General features: G+C 30.7%; 5 protein-coding genes and 1 non-coding gene across 12 annotated transcripts in view; 4 read left to right on the forward strand and 2 right to left on the reverse strand.

Moving 5' to 3' along the window:
- Positions 1–654: 654 nt before the first annotated feature.
- On the forward strand, positions 655–6,620 carry LOC124428235 (sodium-independent sulfate anion transporter-like). Of its 5 annotated transcripts, none has more exons than XM_046972113.1 (9): positions 748–804; positions 2,871–2,944; positions 3,100–3,287; positions 3,497–3,634; positions 3,765–4,043; positions 4,262–4,571; positions 5,120–5,422; positions 5,510–5,744; positions 5,832–6,620. In XM_046972113.1, exons 2-9 carry the CDS (start codon positions 2,935–2,937, stop codon positions 6,076–6,078), a joined length of 1,710 nt encoding a protein of 569 aa, XP_046828069.1. In that variant the 5' UTR covers positions 748–804; positions 2,871–2,934; the 3' UTR covers positions 6,079–6,620. The 5 variants fall into 5 exon arrangements, with proteins under 5 accessions (XP_046828067.1, XP_046828069.1, XP_046828070.1 ...); XM_046972114.1 differs by lacking the exon at positions 748–804 and adding an exon at positions 1,361–1,559; XM_046972111.1 differs by lacking the exon at positions 2,871–2,944 and having other exon boundaries at positions 655–804.
- On the forward strand, positions 1,866–1,947 carry Trnas-aga. The gene has a single exon. It is a non-coding gene; the product is annotated as a tRNA-Ser (tRNA).
- Positions 6,621–7,125: 505 nt separating the features above from the next.
- LOC124428234 lies at positions 7,126–17,003 on the forward strand. 2 transcript variants are annotated; one of them, XM_046972110.1, is made up of 8 exons: positions 7,335–7,425; positions 9,766–9,816; positions 10,873–11,133; positions 12,653–12,858; positions 13,359–13,560; positions 13,650–13,877; positions 13,944–14,254; positions 14,341–17,003. In XM_046972110.1, exons 3-8 carry the CDS (start codon positions 10,885–10,887, stop codon positions 14,846–14,848), a joined length of 1,704 nt encoding a protein of 567 aa, XP_046828066.1. In that variant the 5' UTR covers positions 7,335–7,425; positions 9,766–9,816; positions 10,873–10,884; the 3' UTR covers positions 14,849–17,003. The 2 variants fall into 2 exon arrangements, with proteins under 2 accessions (XP_046828065.1, XP_046828066.1); XM_046972109.1 differs by lacking the exon at positions 9,766–9,816 and having other exon boundaries at positions 7,126–7,425.
- LOC124428237 (clusterin-associated protein 1) lies at positions 15,321–19,322 on the reverse strand. Its single transcript, XM_046972116.1, has 6 exons — positions 19,181–19,322; positions 18,865–19,061; positions 18,191–18,586; positions 17,640–17,878; positions 17,384–17,565; positions 15,321–17,249 (listed from the first exon to the last, which is right to left on the reverse strand). Exons 1-6 carry the CDS (start codon positions 19,200–19,202, stop codon positions 16,969–16,971), a joined length of 1,317 nt encoding a protein of 438 aa, XP_046828072.1. The 5' UTR covers positions 19,203–19,322; the 3' UTR covers positions 15,321–16,968.
- LOC124428233 overlaps positions 18,362–20,392 on the forward strand; it is a 36,266-nt gene continuing 34,235 nt past the window's right edge. The window contains exon 1 of one of the 2 annotated variants that reach the window (XM_046972105.1): positions 18,362–18,499. The gene's annotated coding sequence lies outside the window, so the exon portion shown is untranslated. Of the gene's footprint in view, positions 18,500–19,166; positions 19,290–20,392 lie in introns of those variants that run through there. The other variant, XM_046972106.1, reaches the window with a different exon arrangement.
- LOC124428238 (peptidyl-tRNA hydrolase ICT1, mitochondrial) overlaps positions 19,418–20,392 on the reverse strand; it is a 1,054-nt gene continuing 79 nt past the window's right edge. Inside the window, exons 1-3 of the mRNA XM_046972118.1 lie at positions 20,185–20,392; positions 19,863–20,051; positions 19,418–19,786 (exon numbers count right to left, since the gene is read on the reverse strand). The exon at positions 20,185–20,392 is cut by the window's right edge and continues 79 nt beyond it. Of these exons, the coding sequence (XP_046828074.1) occupies positions 19,517–19,786; positions 19,863–20,051; positions 20,185–20,334 (609 nt within the window). The 5' untranslated portion in view covers positions 20,335–20,392 and the 3' untranslated portion in view covers positions 19,418–19,516. The remainder of the gene's footprint in view (positions 19,787–19,862; positions 20,052–20,184) is intronic.

Raw genomic sequence — 20,392 nt, forward strand, 5'->3', positions numbered from 1 at the left:
TAGTTTTATCTAAATTGTTCCAAGATCTTTTGTAGTTTATGTTAATTCACTTATCTCTAAGACATATTTATTCGTAATGTCTGAGTGAAACGGATATTTCTAACGAGGTTCTATGCATGTATACATTACATAGCTGATTATGCAACTCTGGAATGTGCTTTCTGTCTTTCAGAATGTAATTTTTCGTTCTCATGGTCTTTTCGCACGATAGCATTCTTTGTCTTGAAAGACGAAGAGAAAAAGAAATGACGTTAGTTGTTGTGACCTTAGCTTTCTCATCCTTAATCTGGGAAAATATAAGTAACTATAAACATAAGTAATAACGTAGCGTGGGAATAATTAAATGTTAAGTTTATACGGGTTTTCCGCTTTTACGTCAATCTTTATCGATAGTTTTATGTCGAAAAGTATATACGTACATAGGTACATACATATAAAACGTAATATCTTCCTTGATAAGACTTCAAAGATATAATGATTGATTTTTATACATATAGTAATAACAACGGTTAAATATAAAGTTTAAAAGTTGAGCAATGAAATGACTAATACATTAAATCTAGTGACGTATCTTTTTCTTTTTATGCATTCGTACAAATGTATGAAAACACTGACCAAGCGCCGAATGTTATGATATGATAAAACTAGTTCACATTCTGTCTTATCGACGGATAAACTCTTTTCTACTCATGTTGCAATAATTCTACTGATATGTTCGCTTGCTGTTCAGTAGTGCCTAACAATTTCACGCTATGTCGTTTCTCAGAGAAAACGTTTATGAAAGAACGCCATTGTTAACACCTAGTAAGTTTTTCGATTATCGTGTATATATATATATATATATATATATATATATATATATATATACACATACACACACACACATACACATTATATGTACACACACATACACACACGTGTGTGTGTATGTGTGTGTATAGATCATATGCATTTCCGGTATAATAGAAACTTCCTCTTATTGCAGTATTGCATTGATATCTTATAGAAAATCTGATATATGATAGTGAGAGTGATTAGTTGTCTATGATAATTGGATATCGTGTTTGTATCATCTTGCATTTTTCGAATAATCATATCAGACTCGGCGTAACGTTTCAAACCTCTCTCTTTTGTTTATTTAATTTCCATATCCGATGATTAATCATCGAAACGAATCATATAGGGCATGATTTATGCTTCACGGATAATTCATAATTTTTTTTTTATTATTATTAGCGTATCTTTCCTTTACCAGTACAGTTGCCTTCTTAAATTGTTTCTTTTCAATGTACAGTCGCCTTCCCAAATATTTCTTTCTCTCTCTCCCTCTCTCTCTCTCTCTCTCTCTCTCTCTCTTTTTCATATCGTATTCAAGATAAGAAACATCATTTCATTTGTATAATCACTATAAAAATACATCTTTCTTATTAATCGTACGATTTAAACAAGCACGTGATTATTCGACTAAGAGTGTTAATTTCGTTCGAGTTCATTACTTTTTTTACAATATTTAACAAAATTGGTTGATGATCGAGAAGATTTCGCGTATGTTAAAGTTGGTAAATATAACAATCCTATAGATCTTAGTCCTGTTAAGATCTGTGATCTAAGACCTTAGAATATGTTAGAACAATAGAACAATTTTTTACGATTTTTCAATCTTTCCCTGTAATTTAATTTCTTTTTCTTTTCATCCTCAAAAAGTTAGACTTTTTTCTTTTTTTTTTTTATTCTAACGTGTGTTTTCACTCTTTAATTTTACCTTTTTTGTGTGTGAAAAAAGCATATAAATACTTAATTAATTAAATTATATTACAAATGTTATACTGAAGTGTTATAAATTATAAAACAACCTGATTTCATAAGCAGTCGTGGCCGAGTGGTTAAGGCGTCTGACTAGAAATCAGATTCCCTCTGGGAGCGTAGGTTCGAGTCCTACCGACTGCGAAAAAGTGTAGATTTTTTTTCGATATAATTTTTTTTTCACCTTTGCATTAAGCTCACCCACGGTATTTTTTTTCTTAAATATGTTTAATGGAATATGGAAAATAATTGGAAAAAAAATGTTTAACGTTTCAATCATGTTTTTCTTTATTACAAAACATAATTATGCTTTTTATATCCAACTATAATTTTTTATTTATCGAAATTATAAATTATTAATACATCTAAAATTATTTTTAATTAAAAAAATATTAATATACGTTTAAGTGTTGATAATAAATTTATATACGTATTTATATTTATTTTACTTTTTTTTTCTTGTGAATATATTTCTTTTTTTTATATATATATTTTTTTTTGTGAATATATTTATTTTTATTCCTTTTTTCTTCTTATATTGTACTCGTTAAATTATTTACAATCGAATTAATTAATGAACAATATAGTAAGAGCAACTTTGAGTGTGACGTTCAAAGAAAAATCCAGCTTATGTTTTTATATCTATTGTACTCTTACGTCTTCATTTCTTATATGAGATTTTTATCGACCGTGGAATATGAAATAATAAACACGTTATGTTTAGTATTTTAAAGTAAACAATAAATGTTTTCTCACGATACAACATCATCCAAGTTGTCGTATTCTATAGTCTTTTTCAGTCGTACATTTGAAATGCTATTATCTGACAAAGAGCGAGTAATCGAGCATTAATCATTTTATCGCACTTCAAATCCAATCTAAATATCTCTTAGCAAAGAGCAGCTTATTATTAGCTTATATCTTTCTAATCGTTAAGGATGTCTCAGTCTTTTCACGTTCCTCGTGACAATAACTTCGTATTAATTATCTTTATCTGACATCTGTATTTAAACATTTTTCGTTTTTATTTTTATTTTGTTTTGTTTTATTTTTTTTTTCTTTTTTAGCTTTAATTGACACCAAAGTATAGGATATTTCGCGGTGGTATTTTAATTGATTCATCACAAAGATATGGTTATGTGTACGTAAATATTTTCTTTATTTTTTTTTTTCAGTTTCGTGCACTAAATATATTTAAAAAATACAATTCGTTATGTGTATGGAATATTATCGTGAATTTTGTTATTCCTTCTTTCTTGTCCCTTCAAATTTAATGATTCTTATCGTTTGTCAAAGGGGTAAGTTCTTCCACTTCGAGCTGTAACGCCAAAGAAATCCTTGTTCGAAGGATACCGATTTTAAAATGGTTGCCACATTACAACTGGGGAAAATGTCTGCAAGATATTTTGGCAGGATTTACAGTTGGATTAACAGTTATACCACAAGGTATAGCTTATGCAACAGTCGCTCTTCTTCCACCTCAGGTATATTGCTTATCATTCTTTTTTAATCAGATAAGAGTAAATAAGAAAGCAATTTATTAACGTTTTGTAGATGACAAATTTTTAATTATTAGATAATTAAAAAAAAAAAAAAAAAAAAAAAAACAGGATTTTATCTAATACTTCATATCTTTGTAAGAATTAAATTTCCTTCTTTTTATTATTGTAATTATAATATTTGTAAATTACAGTATGGTTTGTATAGCAGTTTCATGGGATGTTTCGTGTATCTAGTGTTTGGTAGTACAAAAGAAGTGACTGTTGGCCCTACGGCCATAATGGCGTTATTATCTCAACATCATGTTCTAACATTAGGCGAAGATATTGCTGTAAGAAAAATTGGTATTTCATCGAATGATATAATTCATTTTTTGATATAAAATAATTTCGTATCTACACGAAAAAAAATGATTATAACACGTTTTATATTTAATATAAATGTTATAATCCGTTTTGCAGGTTCTCATATCTTTCTTATCAGGATGCATAATAACAGCAATGGGAATATTTCAACTTGGTTTTCTAGTTGATTTTATAAGCATGCCAGTTATTTGTGGCTTTACGAATGCCGCAGCGATCATCATAGCAACTTCGCAATTAGGCACACTCGTTGGTATAAGTGGTAAAAGCGATTCCTTCGTCGATTCGATCTATAAAATAATTAATCACTATGATAGTATCACATTATGGGATACTGTTCTTGGTGTTACAACTATAATATTGTTAGTATGTTTAAAGGTTAGTAATTGAGTAATATCTATTAAATACATTCAATCCTAATAGATTAGATTTCAATTTGAGCTTTAACTTCAAGTAGATCATAAATCTTATCAATATTATCTATGTAATCATAATCGTCAAATTGTTTTCAAAGACTCTTAATTTATTATATAATAAGATACATAATTTGTTGATTAATATAGTAAATAAGAAAATGATTTTCTTAATTAATTTAGAATTTGCCTGGTAAAAAGAAAGGTACTATATTCCAAAAGATTATGTGGCTGATATGTTTGGCTAGAAACGCAGTGGTCGTTATTATGGGTATATTCTTGGTTTTTCTCTTATCTTTATACGATCTGAAACCTTTCAAGATTACTGGGAATATTACACAAGGTTTACCGCCTTTTAAATCGCCGCCATTTTCTATAGACACCAATAACAAGACTTATCAATTCCCTGAATTGATTCAAGAACTCGGTAGTACCATCGCATCGATACCATTGATCGCCATTTTGGAAAGTGTTGCTATAGCTAAGGCTTTCGGTATGTTTAATTGAATTTAATATTTAAAGGGGGGAAAAAAAAGGAAAGAAAAAGAAAACGAAAAATTACAATGAAGAAGTAAAACGAATGAAAACGTCGCATAACGAGTTTTATGCACTAAAATTAATTTATGCACTATCTAGCGATCTTATAAATACTTAATGAAGATATAAGCAAGAAAGTAGATCACAAGTTAGTAATAATGCAAAACTTACTACCATATACATTATTTATGTATATGTATATGTATGTACCTAGTTCCGTATTATAGACTTACCAAGAACGTGTTATCGACTTTAAAATGAATTAATAATCGAAGCAAAGGAAGAGACGTGCTTGACACGATTGTATTATCTTAAGTGGAATCAATTGAAAGATTTGCATATCACCGAATCTTTTATAATGTTAATTATTATCATGAAAGTGATTGTATGAAATATTCGTAGATATTAATCTTTTTATCATTTTCTTCGTTTATTATTATTAGAAAAAAAATCTTGTGTTCAACCAATTAATTATGTCTTTTTTTTTTCTTTATTCCATTACAGCAAAAGGAAAGACTTTGGATGCAACGCAAGAAATGTTAGCGGTTGGACTTTGCAATGTTATTGGAAGTTTCGTTAGGTCGATGCCAACGACCGGTAGTTTTACAAGAACCGCGGTGAACAATGCATCTGGCGTGAAAACTCCAATGGGTGGTATAATAACCGGTCTTCTGGTATTACTGGCATGTGGTATTTTAACTTCGATCTTCGAGTTAATCCCAAAAGCCACTTTAGCCGCTGTAATAATTATTGCTATGTATTACATGTTTGAAGTGGACGTATTTTCAGCTCTTTGGCGTACGAAAAGTAAGAGAATTTTCTTTTATACCTATTGTATTTAACAAATTGAACGTTATAATGTATTTACAGTTTAATACATTTCTGGGTTCATAGAAATCGATCTCGTACCATTGATAGTTACACTGATATGTTGTCTCGGTCTTAGCTTGGAATATGGTATGATAGTTGGAATTGTTATAAATCTTATTCACCTTCTTTACTTTGCGGCCAGACCTGGTCTATTGATCGAGGAACGAGTTATCAACGATATTACCGTACTATTCGTTTTGCCCAAGCAATCGTTGAGTTTTCCAGCTGCGGAATATTTAAGAGAACAAGTCTTGGAATGGTAAGATAGATAAGATTTGAATTTAAATTTTTGGGATATATAGACAATTTATAAGATACTGAGATTAATATTGTTTTTCTTACGTAGGTGTAATAAATGTCCCGAAAGTATACCTGTGATAATAGAGGGACGTAACGTTTTGAGAATCGATGCAACAGTCGTCAAAAATCTTACTCTACTTCACGTAGATTTAGAAACTAGAAAACAAAAGTTGATCTTTTGGAATTGGTCGGAGAAAGTGAAAAATATCTTGACAAATTACGATTCCTCTTTGACATTATCATTTAAAAATTGTGGTAGTATACTTCAGATATTTACGAATACGATGTCCTGAGGAATACACAAATGAATATTTAATTTCTTCCTTTAATTTATTTATTGAGAACGCATAATCTTTAGCAGTATAAAAAATTATATCTATGGTTTGACTTCTCTATGAGTTGACGTACTTATAAAGAAATAAATTAACGATATGTTATCAGCCGATGATCTTGTCAAATTTCGATTTCAAATCAGAAATTCAATTAATAATCCATCGGTTAAATATCTACCCAAAGATTCGTCAAATGATAAGATTACACGAGTTAACGAATCAGATATATTAGAAATGATTATATTATAATTAATTGATATAATTCACACGTCAAATCTATATTTCTACATGATATTGTATCATTGATTCAAATCAATATTTATGAAGAGATTGATCAAAGATTTTTTTTTTGTTTTTTATTAATATCTCAATCATCATCGTTATATTACATCGAACACTTAAGAACGAACGAAATTATACGTAAATTACGTGCGTCTAATGATTTCGAGTAAGAAAAAAAAAAAGAAATAAATAAATAAAAAAAAAAAATAAAGAAAAAAAAAGATGAAGAAGAAGAAAAAGAGGAAGAAGAAGTAGAAGAAGAAAAAAGAGAAAAAAAAAACATCAGAAAAATGTTTCGAATTTTTCGTTAGGTTCGTATAAATGCGCAAGCGCTCGATTGTAGAGTGAAATTTGAGCGGGCGCGCGCATCTTATGTATAAAGGACCAATCAACGTGGATGGTTAAATAGAGGGTGCTTCGATCGATGTCGCTATTCGTTGCGAGCGTGCGCCTAGCTTTCAAGGAAGCCGATAGAGCCTAAGAGAGAGCTTTCGCATCCGCGACGAAGGAGCGAACGAACGTATCCTAACCGGCCGGACTATTTATTGTCCTTTGACTACTCGTGGCCAGTGTTTCCTTCTCGTGTTGTTTTCTATTGTATTTTTTTTTTTCTACATTAATATTTACTTCCCCATTTTTTAATATCTCTCGTGTTTTACTTTTTTGCTGTATTTAATACAAAAAAAAAGAGAGAGAGAGGAAGAAGGTTCACTTGCTGATCAGATAAAGAAATTTTTTAAATCTCTCTCTCTCTCTCTCTCTCTCTCTCTCTCCCCCTCTTACTTTCCCTCTCTCTCTCTCTCTCTCTCTCTCTCTTTATCTTTCACTCTCACGTCCCATTTTTTATTTCTCTTCGTTGGTGGGTGTCACTCATCGATTCGTACCGAGAGTGTAGTTCGCTCTCTCACCAGGGACGGTCGATGAAAGAGAATGAAGGGAATCAGTGACAAGAGGAAAGAGGATGACGCTCATAGGACATTTGTACAAAACGAACGCCCTTCATTCGGACGATTTCGCTCTTTAAACGTGAGTACCGAACACTCACCCTTAACGTGTGTCCAACCCTCTCGAGTCTTTCAACCCGCCTCGAAGATCGTCGATCCATTCTCTCTATCTCTCTTTTTCTCTTTCTCTCTCTCTCTCTCTCTCTCTCTCTCACTCTCTCTATCTCTCTTTTTCTCTTTCTCTCTCTCTCTCTCTCTCACTCTCTTTCTTCCTCTCTTTTTCTTTTTCTCTCTCTCTCTCTCTCTCACTCTCTTTCTTCCTCTCTTTTTTTTTCTCTCTCTCTCTCTCTCTCTCTTCATCTTTTTCCTTTTGCTTCTTTTGTCTTAATATTATTTTAAATTAAGACGTAAGATTTTTATATTTTTAATTTATCTATTATGGAAGTAATAAATGAATATACTTATACAGATAGATTAAATCGAAATATATACTTTAGATGCAATTATTTTTATCGTTATCTCCTTAGATAATAATGATAAAGATAATGAGTTTTACTTTAAAAAAAAAAAAATTATTATTGTCCTTGTAAATAAATAGAATAAAATAAACGGAAATATAAGACGTATTTATTTCTTTATAGATACATCTTAGTGGAATAAATTAAAGTAATCAATATTTGTGTTGATTCATTTTTAACAAATTTTATTTTACATACGCGCTTTTTTCTTTTTCTTTTTTCTTTCTTTTTCTTTTTTTTTTTTTAATTTGAAATCACTGTTCTGATCGTAGCAATATCATTTTATTTCGATAACAATTAACGTGCTTTTTAATCGCGATTCTTCAGATTGTAATTTTTTACTAGTTTTTTTCTTTTTTTTTTCTTTCTTTCTGGATTATACAAACAAAAGGCTAACCACCTCTATTTCTTTCTCTGTTAAACTCGTTGAAACTCTTCGGTCGAGATGTAGCTCGAGATGAGATTATCAAGATGTTTCGAAATTAGTTGATAAAATTCGAAAATTTCAATTTATTTTCTATATCATCATTATCCACGTGAATTTTATTTATTTATTTATCCATTTTTTTTCTAATAACAATCAGAGTCGTTGGCCTCTTCTTTTTTTTCTTTTTTTTTTTTTTCTTTTCTTTCTATTTATAACCAATCGTCAAGAGGTTGAGCGCATCAGGAGTCTATTTTTAATTTTCTACATAAAATAATATTCTATTTATTAGCTTGCCAAAGATAATCGACATTTTATCGTGCCGTTGTTAAAACGTTATGTCAGGAACAAGTACTCTGTGTATGTGTGTGTGTGTTCATAACGGAAAATTTAGCTATGATAAGACTGACGTTTTGTAATAGAAAGTATCGACATTTAAACCCTCTTTTAAGAGAAAATATAGGATGCGTTCGATTTTTTTTTATTTATGTCAAGACTTTACTTTGAAAGAAAAAGGAAATAAACGAATATTCTAATTTAAATGAAGTAATGATGTTGAGCATTTAACATTTTTTGTTTTGCTTTCTTTTTTTTCTTCTTTTTTTTACTTAACTTTTATAGAAGAAACGAGGGATCGATTGATTATTTCTTAATTATCGGTTTGCTTTCGTTCAGACCGTTTTGTTTATTTCCAAAATATTTTCTTTAAGCTTTTTAATTCTAGACACATTTGTATTATAAATATAATGCAGTAATGCATAATTTTTAATATCATATACTGAATTATATTATATCATTGTAATACAGTATTATTATCATACATATTATATTCTTATAGTATATCATATTTTATAGTATACAACAATGATATATTACAGTGTATCTTTCATTATATTATATCTTAGGATAATAATAAATATAATATGATATATTTATTGTTAATGTACATAATATATAATTTCAATCAATAGTTGTCAGCAACAAGTATTACAAGGAAGTATGTGTATTACATAAAAATATATAGAAATTATATCTTATTATCAAAAGATATTATTAGGCATCAATAGATAATTCATAAGACAGAAATAATAAAGGAAATTGTTAGTTATTAAATCTCATTAGGAATTCTCAAATTTTATTAGTTTTAGTCGTCAATAAAAATCGTTTAAAAATGTCTTCGTCGATATGTACAAAATCACATCAAATTTAATTTGTCTTTATTATATTCATAAATCCGATAGTGAATTCAACTATGATATGATAATAATTGATGCAAGTTTAAAAAGTACTCAAATTTTTATTACTAATACTTTACTACGGTACGTGTAACGTGCAAAAATAGTCGTACCTTAAGAAAAAAAAAAAAGAAAACAAAAAAGAAAAAAAACCGGAAAAAAAGCAAACTCGAATTTATTTCAACGTACACAATCCTTCTTTCTTTCTTTATTTATTTATTTATTTATTTATTCATTTATTTCAGAACACGATACCGTCCTCATGCTTGGCAACAATTTTTCTGGATCTCCTTTAGGTATGTCTTTTATTAAAATATTATAAAATAAAATCGAATGAAAGGAAAGAAAGAAAGAAATAAAATAGAGAAGTCATATTTTTAAACTAATAAAAAACCAATAAAAAGCCTTTTCTTTTTATTCAATTTCGAAGTTTAACTCGAGATGTTAGAACTATTCTACCATGTATATACATGAACGAACATTCATACGTCTACATACATACATACATATATAGAAGAAACTTCTTAAGAAACGTTAAGGTACTCCAGTTGCATTTTAAAGGGGAAAATCAATACTTTGTATGGAGCGGTGGACGTGCAAGTTAAAGAAATCTGTTTTAAGAACGCTCGTATACATACTTCTCAACAGGGAAAACTAATTTTCTCGATAGTGACTTTTCTCTCTCGTAACATACTGGTTATGTTTCAATGAAATTAAAAAGAGATACGTGAATGTCGTTATGGTATTAGAAAAGAGAAAAAAAACAAAATTATTTTTAAAATATTCTTAATGATTTAAAAATTTAATGCTTTAAAAATTATGTCTGGTATTGTCCGTGTGAAAGTAAAAAAAAAAAAAAAAAAAGAAAGAAAGAAAAAAGAAAAAAAGGTTTATTTTCCACACAAAAAAAAGAGAAAGAAAAAAGAAAAAGAAAATTTCTTGATGTTGTACTAAAAAAAGAAAAAATATAACTCGGCATTAGATGCTATAGATATATCATGTATTGTTGTTGTTTTTCTTTACGTGTCCGTTTCGTGACAAGTCGTCTTAACGTTAATCTTTGTATAGATCTTATTTTGCGACAACTTTCGGTGTATTCATATATTTACATTCGACGTAAAATAATTTTTAATTCACCATCATCGTTTTATATATTTAAATTAGTTAAATTAAATATTCATCAGTATATTTTTGAACTCTTAACATTTGTTTATGCATTAATTATTCTTTCTTTTTCTTTGTTTCTTTCTTTCTCTTTTTGCCTTGAATTCTTTCCTTTTCTTTCCTTTTTGATTTGGTCTTTTTCTTTCTTTTTCTCTCTCTTTAAACTGATAACTGTATTATTTACGTAGAGCTGTTCGAGCATGGGTGTCCGACGATCAGGCTCCGGCGGAAGTCGAGGGAACGCCGGGATATTGAAGGAAAGGGCAAACATGTCCTTCATGCTGGTAGTCATGTTCTTCGCCGTTTTCGGTTTGATCGTTCTCACAGAAATATTCCTGATCGACGAAAGACGCGGTGTAAATCTGAGCGGTACAGGTGCATTAGGTGGTCACAGAAACGGACACCGTTTGCCGGCGGCACCAGATCGTCCAGATTACGGAGAAATCGGAGTGAGTTTCATTGAAAATATTTATTGTAGTTATATCTCCATTGATTTTTTCATTTATTTATTTATTTTTCTTTTTCTTCTTCTTCTTATTCCTCTTCTTATAAATCAAGATCACAAATCTAGCTTCTTTAATGCCACTTCGTAAAGTAATTATAGTGGGGAGGGGGGGGGGGAAGAAAGAAAAAAAAATAAAAGAAAAAGGAAAGAAAAGAAGGAAAAGACAAAGATGAAGAAAAAGAAAAAGGAAAAGAAGAAAGAAGTAGGACCGTTAGGTTAATAGAGAAGATAATCTAAAATAATTGCATTTGAAAATCGTAAAAAAGGGAAAAAGATAGATAAAGAAGATATTTTCCTTGACAAAGCCGTTTAATTAACGAGAAGCAATTCCAAGATGCAAAACAGAACTCCTAGCAGTTAAAGAATAAATTATAAAGTTTCGAGTTTGCTCCTTCTTCTTTGTCCTTTTCTCTCTTTCTTTCTTTTATTTTTACTTCTTTTTTTATTTTCTTTTCTATCACTTTTTCTTCTACTACTATTACTACTACCTCTTCAACATATAGGAAATCTATCCTGCGAAAAGATATCGCGTTTGAAGTTCGAGAAACGCGAGTTTTCTATTCAACGATCCTACCAGCCGGTAATCCTCTAACGTTTCCTGTCGGAAGTGAGGGAAAGCTTAGAAAGGACTTTCGAACTAATAGCACCTAGGTTCAACTTTGTACTCGGCCTCTCTTTCTGAACCACTCTCTTTTTTCCTCTCCTAATCTTTCTCTCTCTCTTTTTCTCTCTCTGTCTGTCTGTCTGTTTGTCTCTCTCTCTCTCTCTCTCTCTCTTTTTTATTCATCTACAAAGAGTAAAAAAAGTGGAAGTGAAAAACTTTATCTTCCATCTCCTCGCATCACCCCTTCTTTCTACATCGATTTCTCATCCCTTCCGAACTACTTGCTAGAATATTTCGTCCTTCACTTTGATTTGCGACAAAGATTTAGATAAAAATCGTCTTTTCAATATTTCATGTTTGCTATTGTAATATTAAAAAGGAAGAAGAAACAAATAAAAAAAAAAAAATAATAATAATAAAAAAAAAAAATAATCGAATGATTTATATCTTCTCTGGAAAAAATACATCTTTTTATTTGTCACAGTCGTTGTCGTCGTTAGATTTTAAAATAGAATTAGTAACTAGATTTTCATAGAATTCAATTTAAAACAATTGTCGGCCATTTTTCAATGGTTAGTGGGCGTGTAAATTTAATCAACAGAGATAAGATTGACAATGTGTGATTGGCTATTTTATTAAATTGTTAGGAATTTTATCTACGTTTTATCAACGTTGATCTATCGTTTGATAATATTTTCTTAATTATTTCATCTTTTTTATCTTTCTTATTTTCCCTTATGTTTCTTCTTCTTCTTTTCTTTTTTTGTTCTTTTCTTATTTTTTTTTTCTTTCCCATCGAATACATAAACGATCATCGTCATGTGCTCCAATATCGAATTATCTCTTAATCGTTTCATAGGCTGAAGACTACGTCGGCTTAAAGGGTACCTTCGACGATCATATCGGTTTATTGGTTCACGGTGAGGAAGGCGGACAGAAGGCAGCGATTCACGCAGATCCGAGGATCCTACCAAGCTTACCGCCTAGTTTGGAAGCTCGTTTACCGCAATTAGACCAAAGCTTGAGGGTTACGCATGCCGAATGGTTACCAGTTACCAATACCAGGTCCGTCGAATTATATCTCTACCAGAGAAAATGTTCTCTTTTTTTTGTTTTTGTTTTTTTCCTAAATACAATTTTCCCTAATATTTCTCGAAATAATAATTTTCATCTTTTATTAGTGATATTTATATTAGTGTTATATCAGTAATACGTGATGTATCGTTCAACGATTCCTTTTCATTTTTTGAATTTAATTTAACTCTGGTGTATAGGAATGTTGAGAAACAAAAAAGCAAGATAAAAAATTGGGTCAAATTAAAAATCAATTAGTTGATTTGGTATTTGAGGACCGTGTTTGGGGATCCTTTGGGTTTGTAAACAAGAATCTTTATTATTACTCAGCCAAATCAATATCTCTATTCTTTTATTTTTCTTTATCAATCTCTTCGAAGATATATATATATATATATATAACATATATTATATATTATATATATATATATATATATATATATATATACACCTTATATCTTACGTATTTTACGGGACAAACTCATTTACAGATTTAAATTCTTCGTTTATTCGGCATATTACGATGATAGAGTAGCTGGTAACAGTGCATCTGGAAACGTTAATAAGGGGATAGTACGAGTAATAAGTGCAACGAAAACTCGAGGTCCGGAACGAGTATGGTGCAGACTTTGGTATCGTCAACAAAACAGTGGAAATGTAACAGCTTCGGTAACGGTTGCTGCTAAAGTGAAGGTGAAATTCGTTCTTTTTTGTTTTATTTTTTCTTTTATCCATTTCTCGCAATCATTCATTTCATCTCAACTGTATGATATGATTTACAGGTGATCAGAGAAAATTGGAATTTGAAATATAGCGCCTGCTTCGTTATCTGCCCTTTACCAAAGGAATCGATCATGGCTGACAGTATACCGGAAGCCGTTAGCGTCGTAGCTAGATTAAGAGCGTCTCCAACCAATCGAATCCTTGTTTTGAATCGACCTGAGGATAGGTTGAAGGACAGAGAACCATTAGCAGTATGCGTGAAACCTTTGCATTACGATTATAATCGGGTACGTGATAAAGAATTGATTATATTATTAATTGGTTATAATTGATGATTATATATATTTCTGTAGGTATTGCAATTGGTAGAATTTATCGAGCTCTACAGATTACTTGGTGCAACTCACGTTACTCTTTATAACGATACCGTTGGTTCTGAAGCTGATTGTGCCCTCAAGTATTACGAGAATAAAGGTCTGGTAACTATATTACCTTGGCACCGTTTGGACATGATTTCTCAGCGAGAAATACGAACGGAAGGACTTTTCGCGGCTTTGAACGATTGTCTTTATCGGTCCATGTATAAGTATGAATACGTAGCACTTGTCGATCTCGATGAGTTCATCATACCACGTCACAATGACACCATAGTCGATCTTATAAGGTATGATCGTGTACGATCGGAAGTGGATGGATGGGAGATCAAAAGTAATATAAAATTGAGTGGTTCGACGAATTTTTTACTTTCAGATGGATGAGCAGTCGTATAAATACCAAATCAACGGGAGCATATTCCTTTCAAAATGCATTTTTTTATTTACAATGGGCGGATGATCCGTTCGTAGTTATGAGCAGGACACCAACCGAAGCTGGGTTGATCACGTTAAGAAAAACTAGACGAAGAAGTAAGTTACATCCTCACAAGCAACGATCGAAATATGTTTGCAAGCCTCAGGGAGTCGTTGAAGCTGGCAATCATTTCGTTTGGGAATTCATACCTGGACATGGTACATTGAACATGCCTTTGGACGCTGCTATATTACATCATTATCGAGTATGCGAGTTTGGTGGGGACGATTGCATAAAAACACCTTCGGTGGTTGACAGAACGGCCTACAAATACAGGGATAGGCTAGCAAATAATGCCGATAGAACTTGGATGGAGCTTAGTAATGAATGTACCTTGCCCGAATTGGATCCCGTGCCAATAATGACGCCACGAATAAAAACTAGCCCACTGGGGAAGTCAGTTAGGTAGCGAAAGACTATCGTTGAAGTCCCATGGGACATTAGGAATTTTACCGGCACGCCGAGGGTCGCCAGGACCTATTTTTACAATTATGGTAACCCTTGATCGATCGATTAACAAAGTCGACGAATCTTTCGTGGGAGAGATGTCTGATCAGATTTCATCAGGGTAATCGTAAATACACGTTCTTACTCTGTTGGTTTACATACATACGTCCGGAAGCTCAAAATTCATTCTTCCGTGTTGGATTCACGTTCGAAGAATTCATTAAATATATCCATGATAATACTGATCGGAGTTATTGTGTTGGGGATAACCGAGAATGATATCGCCAGATCGACGTTGCCTTCGTTGATCGAGGTCCGATCGAAGAATTCGAATTCGTTCGTTTCGCGAGATTAAACATACAGGGGTGTTCATCCGGTAAAAAGTGGATCAACAATATTTTTCTACGTGGACTCAAAAAAATCGGGTCACCCCATACGTCGTCTCGCGTTTATTTTATTATCTAACGTTTGATTATTTGTTCTTGAAGCTTTTTTTTCATCGTTTTTTTTTTTATTTCCTTATATCTCTATGCGCCCTTTCGGAACGTTTTATCGAGTTTACACCGGCGGCAATCAGGATTCTATTTTTTTTTCTTTCTTACTTCCTTTCTTTTTTTCTTTTTTCTTTACTTTTATGGATCCAATACTTTCTGTCTATCGTTCTGAAATTATTATTAGCAAGCAAACGAAGATTTACTCGATAGACTGCATTGAAAGTTAAACACATCATCGCTTAAACAAACTGCATTCAAATAACACTTTCAGCCTCTCTAAATGTTGCACAATAAATACAGTAAATATATTCAAAGTTAGAAAAAGTATCGATAATAGTACATAAAATGTTCTCGAACGAGTCGAATTTTATTTTCACTGTATTTTTATCTGTACGTTAGATAGAAAGTATGATGATCCAAAATATGCGATAGTAAATGTCAATAATAATCTGCTGCCTATTAGGCCTTTAACGTATATCGTACAGCTAATATTATTTTTTCGTTGGACATATGAGCTATACTATTAATTAATTTACATATCCATGAGATTAATTATTTCAACAAATGCTGCCATTTAAGATTATTATCGCAGAACATTACTCGATTACTGTTAACTATTTGCTGATGTTGTTGCTGCTGATAATGAATTATATCGTTGTAGAGAGAAAAATATCTCCTTTAACAGAAGACTGTTAATTCGCTAGTCATGGCCTAATTTTTTCGGTCTAAGGTCTTTTAACCACATTGGCAATAAACCAATACACCAGCTCAACATTTTCAAGGTCCTTTTCTCGTTTCGATAATTATCAATTATTCCTTTGATTTGATCATGAACAAAAAAAAAAAAAAAGAAAAAGGAAAAAAATATTTCAAATGTACTTCGAAATTTTTTTTTTGTCATCTCATTTGATCGTTTCATTGTGATCAATTTTATACCATAATGACAAACGTTGAAAGATTATTGTGAATATAGATCATGAAGATTATAAGTTTCGCTCGTTTCTTTGGTTCAGAATATCCTGTTCTTTCTTTTTTCTTTTTTTTTTTTCTAACGAGCGCTCTCAAAATCCGCACAACGTGTTTAAACGAACTCCCTATGCATATCCATAGGAACAATATCTGACGTAGACGTAGTTAATGTATGTACAATGTGTACTTAGAAATTCTTAATATTAAAGACCCAATAGGAGAGTATTATAGAAAAGAATAATAACGATTTATCGCTAATTATTTATATCTCGGCATTGTTCATTATCAATGAATGCATTGCTCGTCGAACGATCATAAACGGACATTATTATCATTACTATTATTATTATTATTATTATCAGTTTTTTATTATTATTATTATTATTATTATTACTATCATCATTATCAGTATTATTATCATTGAAAATCATGCGAATTTTTTGCCTATATTCTACGCTATATGTAATATCTATGGAATAGGTGTACGATGGTACTTATCCTTTTTTTTTTTTTTTTTTTTTTTTTTATAATACACACCAAATAAAGCTAAAGAAAATTACCGATCAGAGTAACGATTCTGTTGATACTGTTGAATCATCAAGATTAAAATTGTTTTCAATTAAAAATCTTCGTCGGAATGATCGACCTTGCTGACGGATCGTTTATCTTGAGCAACCTTGCGATCAAAATTTCCTATGTCCGTTCCTCTCACAGAATTTAAAAGATCATCGTCGTCCTCGTCGTCGTCGTCATCGAGATCTCCATCGATAAGTAGATCGCTGTCGCTATCGAGCGAGCCAGCACTATCATTAGATTCCAAAATCGTTCCTCGTTGACGACCAGACATGCTGCCATAAATTCGTCGTTGAGACATTTGTGTTCTCGACGTTTTTTCTGTATCTGTAATGAGATCGTATTTAATTAATTAAAATTGATGTACGACGAGGAATGTGTAAAAAAAAAAAAGAAAAAAAAAGAAGTATCGAGAAAAAGAAAAAAAATTCTCTTCTTTTTTTTTCTTATATTCGTTTAACCTGTTTTTGGATGAGCACCCTGTTGCATAGTTTTTTCCATATTTTGTTTTTCAACATTGCCAAGAGTTAATCGAGATTCTTGAAGACTTGCTCCAAATACTAGATCATTTCCTTCGATCATGCTTTCGAAGCTTACGTCCTCCGAACGCAGTTGTTCCAGCTTCCTTTTAGTTTCCGCTTGTCTAAAACATTCAGAAAAATTAAAATCTCTTTTTTCTTTTTTATTTTATTTTTTTTTTTCCATCATCGCACTTACCGTTTCTCAATTCTTTCCTGTTCAGCCTTAGCTGCATCCTCATGCAAGTGTTCCAGATACGAGAGATATCGAAATTTTTGTAAATAATCGTCGTATAAAATTCTCAATTCGGCTTCAAGTTTTTCATACTCCTCCATGAAAGCAGGACGAACTTTTCTTAAAGTTTGTAGTCTCTTTTGATTTCTTTCTAATTCTGATCGACGTCTTTCTATTCTTGTGTCAAGACTTTGTTCTGTGTCCTTTAAATAGAGAACCAAGTATTTAAATATAAAAGATTAAATGGAGAAATGTTGGAAACAAAAATTTAATTGTCATTAACAATAATAATATATTGATTGTATTTATTTGTTGAAAACAATAATTTAATATTATTACAAAACGTAAGAATATAGTAATAAAAATGCTAAGAAAATTTCGCGGGCTTTTTACCTACGCCATCTTGGAACAAGGTAATAATCGAATCAAAATATCAACTAAAATTAAATACACATAACATAATATATATATATGTAAACGTATACGTACACGTTTACTTTATAATGTAAATATACCTTGACGTTGTCTATTTGTTTCTTTGTATCTTCTATCTCTTTTCTCATATTTTCTATGACGTCCTTCAGAGCAGTTTCTATCTCAGCAGTATCGAATTGTCTACCAGCTTTATTGTTTCTAATATCACGGAGTTCAACTTCTCGGCCAAGGAGATCAAAAAGCGTTGCTCCATTCACAGTCAAAAGACTAGCTAATTGCCTCGTCGATTTTAATTCATTTATCTCGTCGGATATGTTGAATTCGATGATCTTACGATTATCACTTTGATTTATGCTCTCGCTACCATGATTTTGAGCTTCTTGTAACAGGTTTGTTATTTTTAATAATTCTTGTACAGCATAACCGTCCGCTTGATATAGTTTTTTCGTATTTAATTTCACGTTAGTATTTAATGCCTATATAATCATTATATTATAAATATATAATGTACATATATATATATATATATATATATATATATATATATATATAAGAATAATTATCAATAATTTTATTTGTTCTCATAACGATTAATATTTAAAAAAAAATTTTTGAAAAAGAAAAAATAGTTTAATTGCGTCATTCTATGTATCTGATTGGTCGAACAATTATTCCTCTTTGCAGTATTATATTTTACAATTGTCTATAATTATTTCTTTATATTTATAATTGAAATAAATAATTAAGTAGTTACCATGAATTCGGCAACACTACGTATTAGAAGAATTCGTTCTTCCTCGGTGTTGTGCTCGAAGGTTATGTCTGAATCCGAATCGAATCTTTTTACGAGCCAGACTAGAATTTCTGCTACTAAAGGAAAGTTCGGTGTGCGAAAATTCGCGATGGATATTAATCTTGGATACCCAAGTACTTTCATTGTCTCTGTAAAGTCTGTAGAATATCGTATGAAATTGTTTATTAATACACTATTAATATTTCTTTTTAATTTTATATACCATATAAATGATAGAAACTATGTATTAGTTTGAAAATAATGTGAATTTACATACTGCGTAATTCTCGAAAAGACATCCTTTTTTTTATTTTTATATTCTTTTTCGAGAGGAAAATAATCGACGACAAAGGTTAACCACACGCAATCGTTTTACGAGGTATTTCGTAAGTATTTTATTCAGTTTTGTTTTCATTAACGCGGCATTCGTTACTATGACGATTACTACAAACCTAACCTAACGTTGACTACAACTTTTCATCTGTGTGATATATTTATATAATATGTACATATATAGAACAGAATTTTTGTTTTATTCATTTCTATTATCATATTTACATGTTTCTATTATCATTTTTTTTTATATTTTAAAGCAGATTTTGTATGAATTCATTTACTCATATAGTTCTTTATTAGATACACCTGTTCTGTTTTGCTTTATCTGTGAACGTATTCTTTTTACAAAAATTCTTTCTCTCGCTGCTTTGAGTTGTCTCTTTCTTATAACCTCTGCAGTTTCTTTGGTCATTTTTGGTGGCTCTTCCAAACTTTTCCTTATGAATGTTCTAAGTTTTTCCAAAGCGTCAGCTAAGTTTAATTGTTGAGATCTCGTTAAATCAGATTTAATTATTAAATGACCTTCTTTATTAATTTTATTTTTTTGCTAGAAAAAAGAGTATTTTCATTTAATATATCTTGTATCATTCAGATCAAATTACTATTAACATCATTATATCTACCTGTTCCAATAATTTTTCCTTAATTTCATTCGATAACCATGAAGCGTCCTTTACATTGAATCTTAAATCTACTTTAGTATTTACAGTATTCACGTTTTGTCCTCCAGGACCACTACTACGACTGTAAGTGATAGTAAGTTTCTCAATAGGTATATATCCATTAAATTTAACAGATGGATCTTCTGGTACCTGAGAATATTATCATAACATCTGATGAGAATGAGAAATAAGGTTATGTTATAGAAATTGTGCTTTACAATACATTTTTCTTTTATAAAAATTATGCTGTTATAATAAATTTAATGTTTAACAAGTAACTTACAAAATCAGCTGTAAATAATTTCAAACTACTTTTAGGATATAAATTTTCCAAAGAAACTGCACTTTTATAAGCAAAAGTTTTCGCACTATTAATATAGATTTTATTCGATGTTTTAAGTATCCTCACACATTCTCTGGTGAAAATGTTCATTGTAATTATTTTTAAATATTTTGAATTACACTAATATCAACTTTGTTAACAAAAATGA

This window comes from Vespa crabro, chromosome 11, assembly GCF_910589235.1.
Source record: "Vespa crabro chromosome 11, iyVesCrab1.2, whole genome shotgun sequence".
Lineage (NCBI taxonomy): Eukaryota > Metazoa > Arthropoda > Insecta > Hymenoptera > Vespidae > Vespa > Vespa crabro.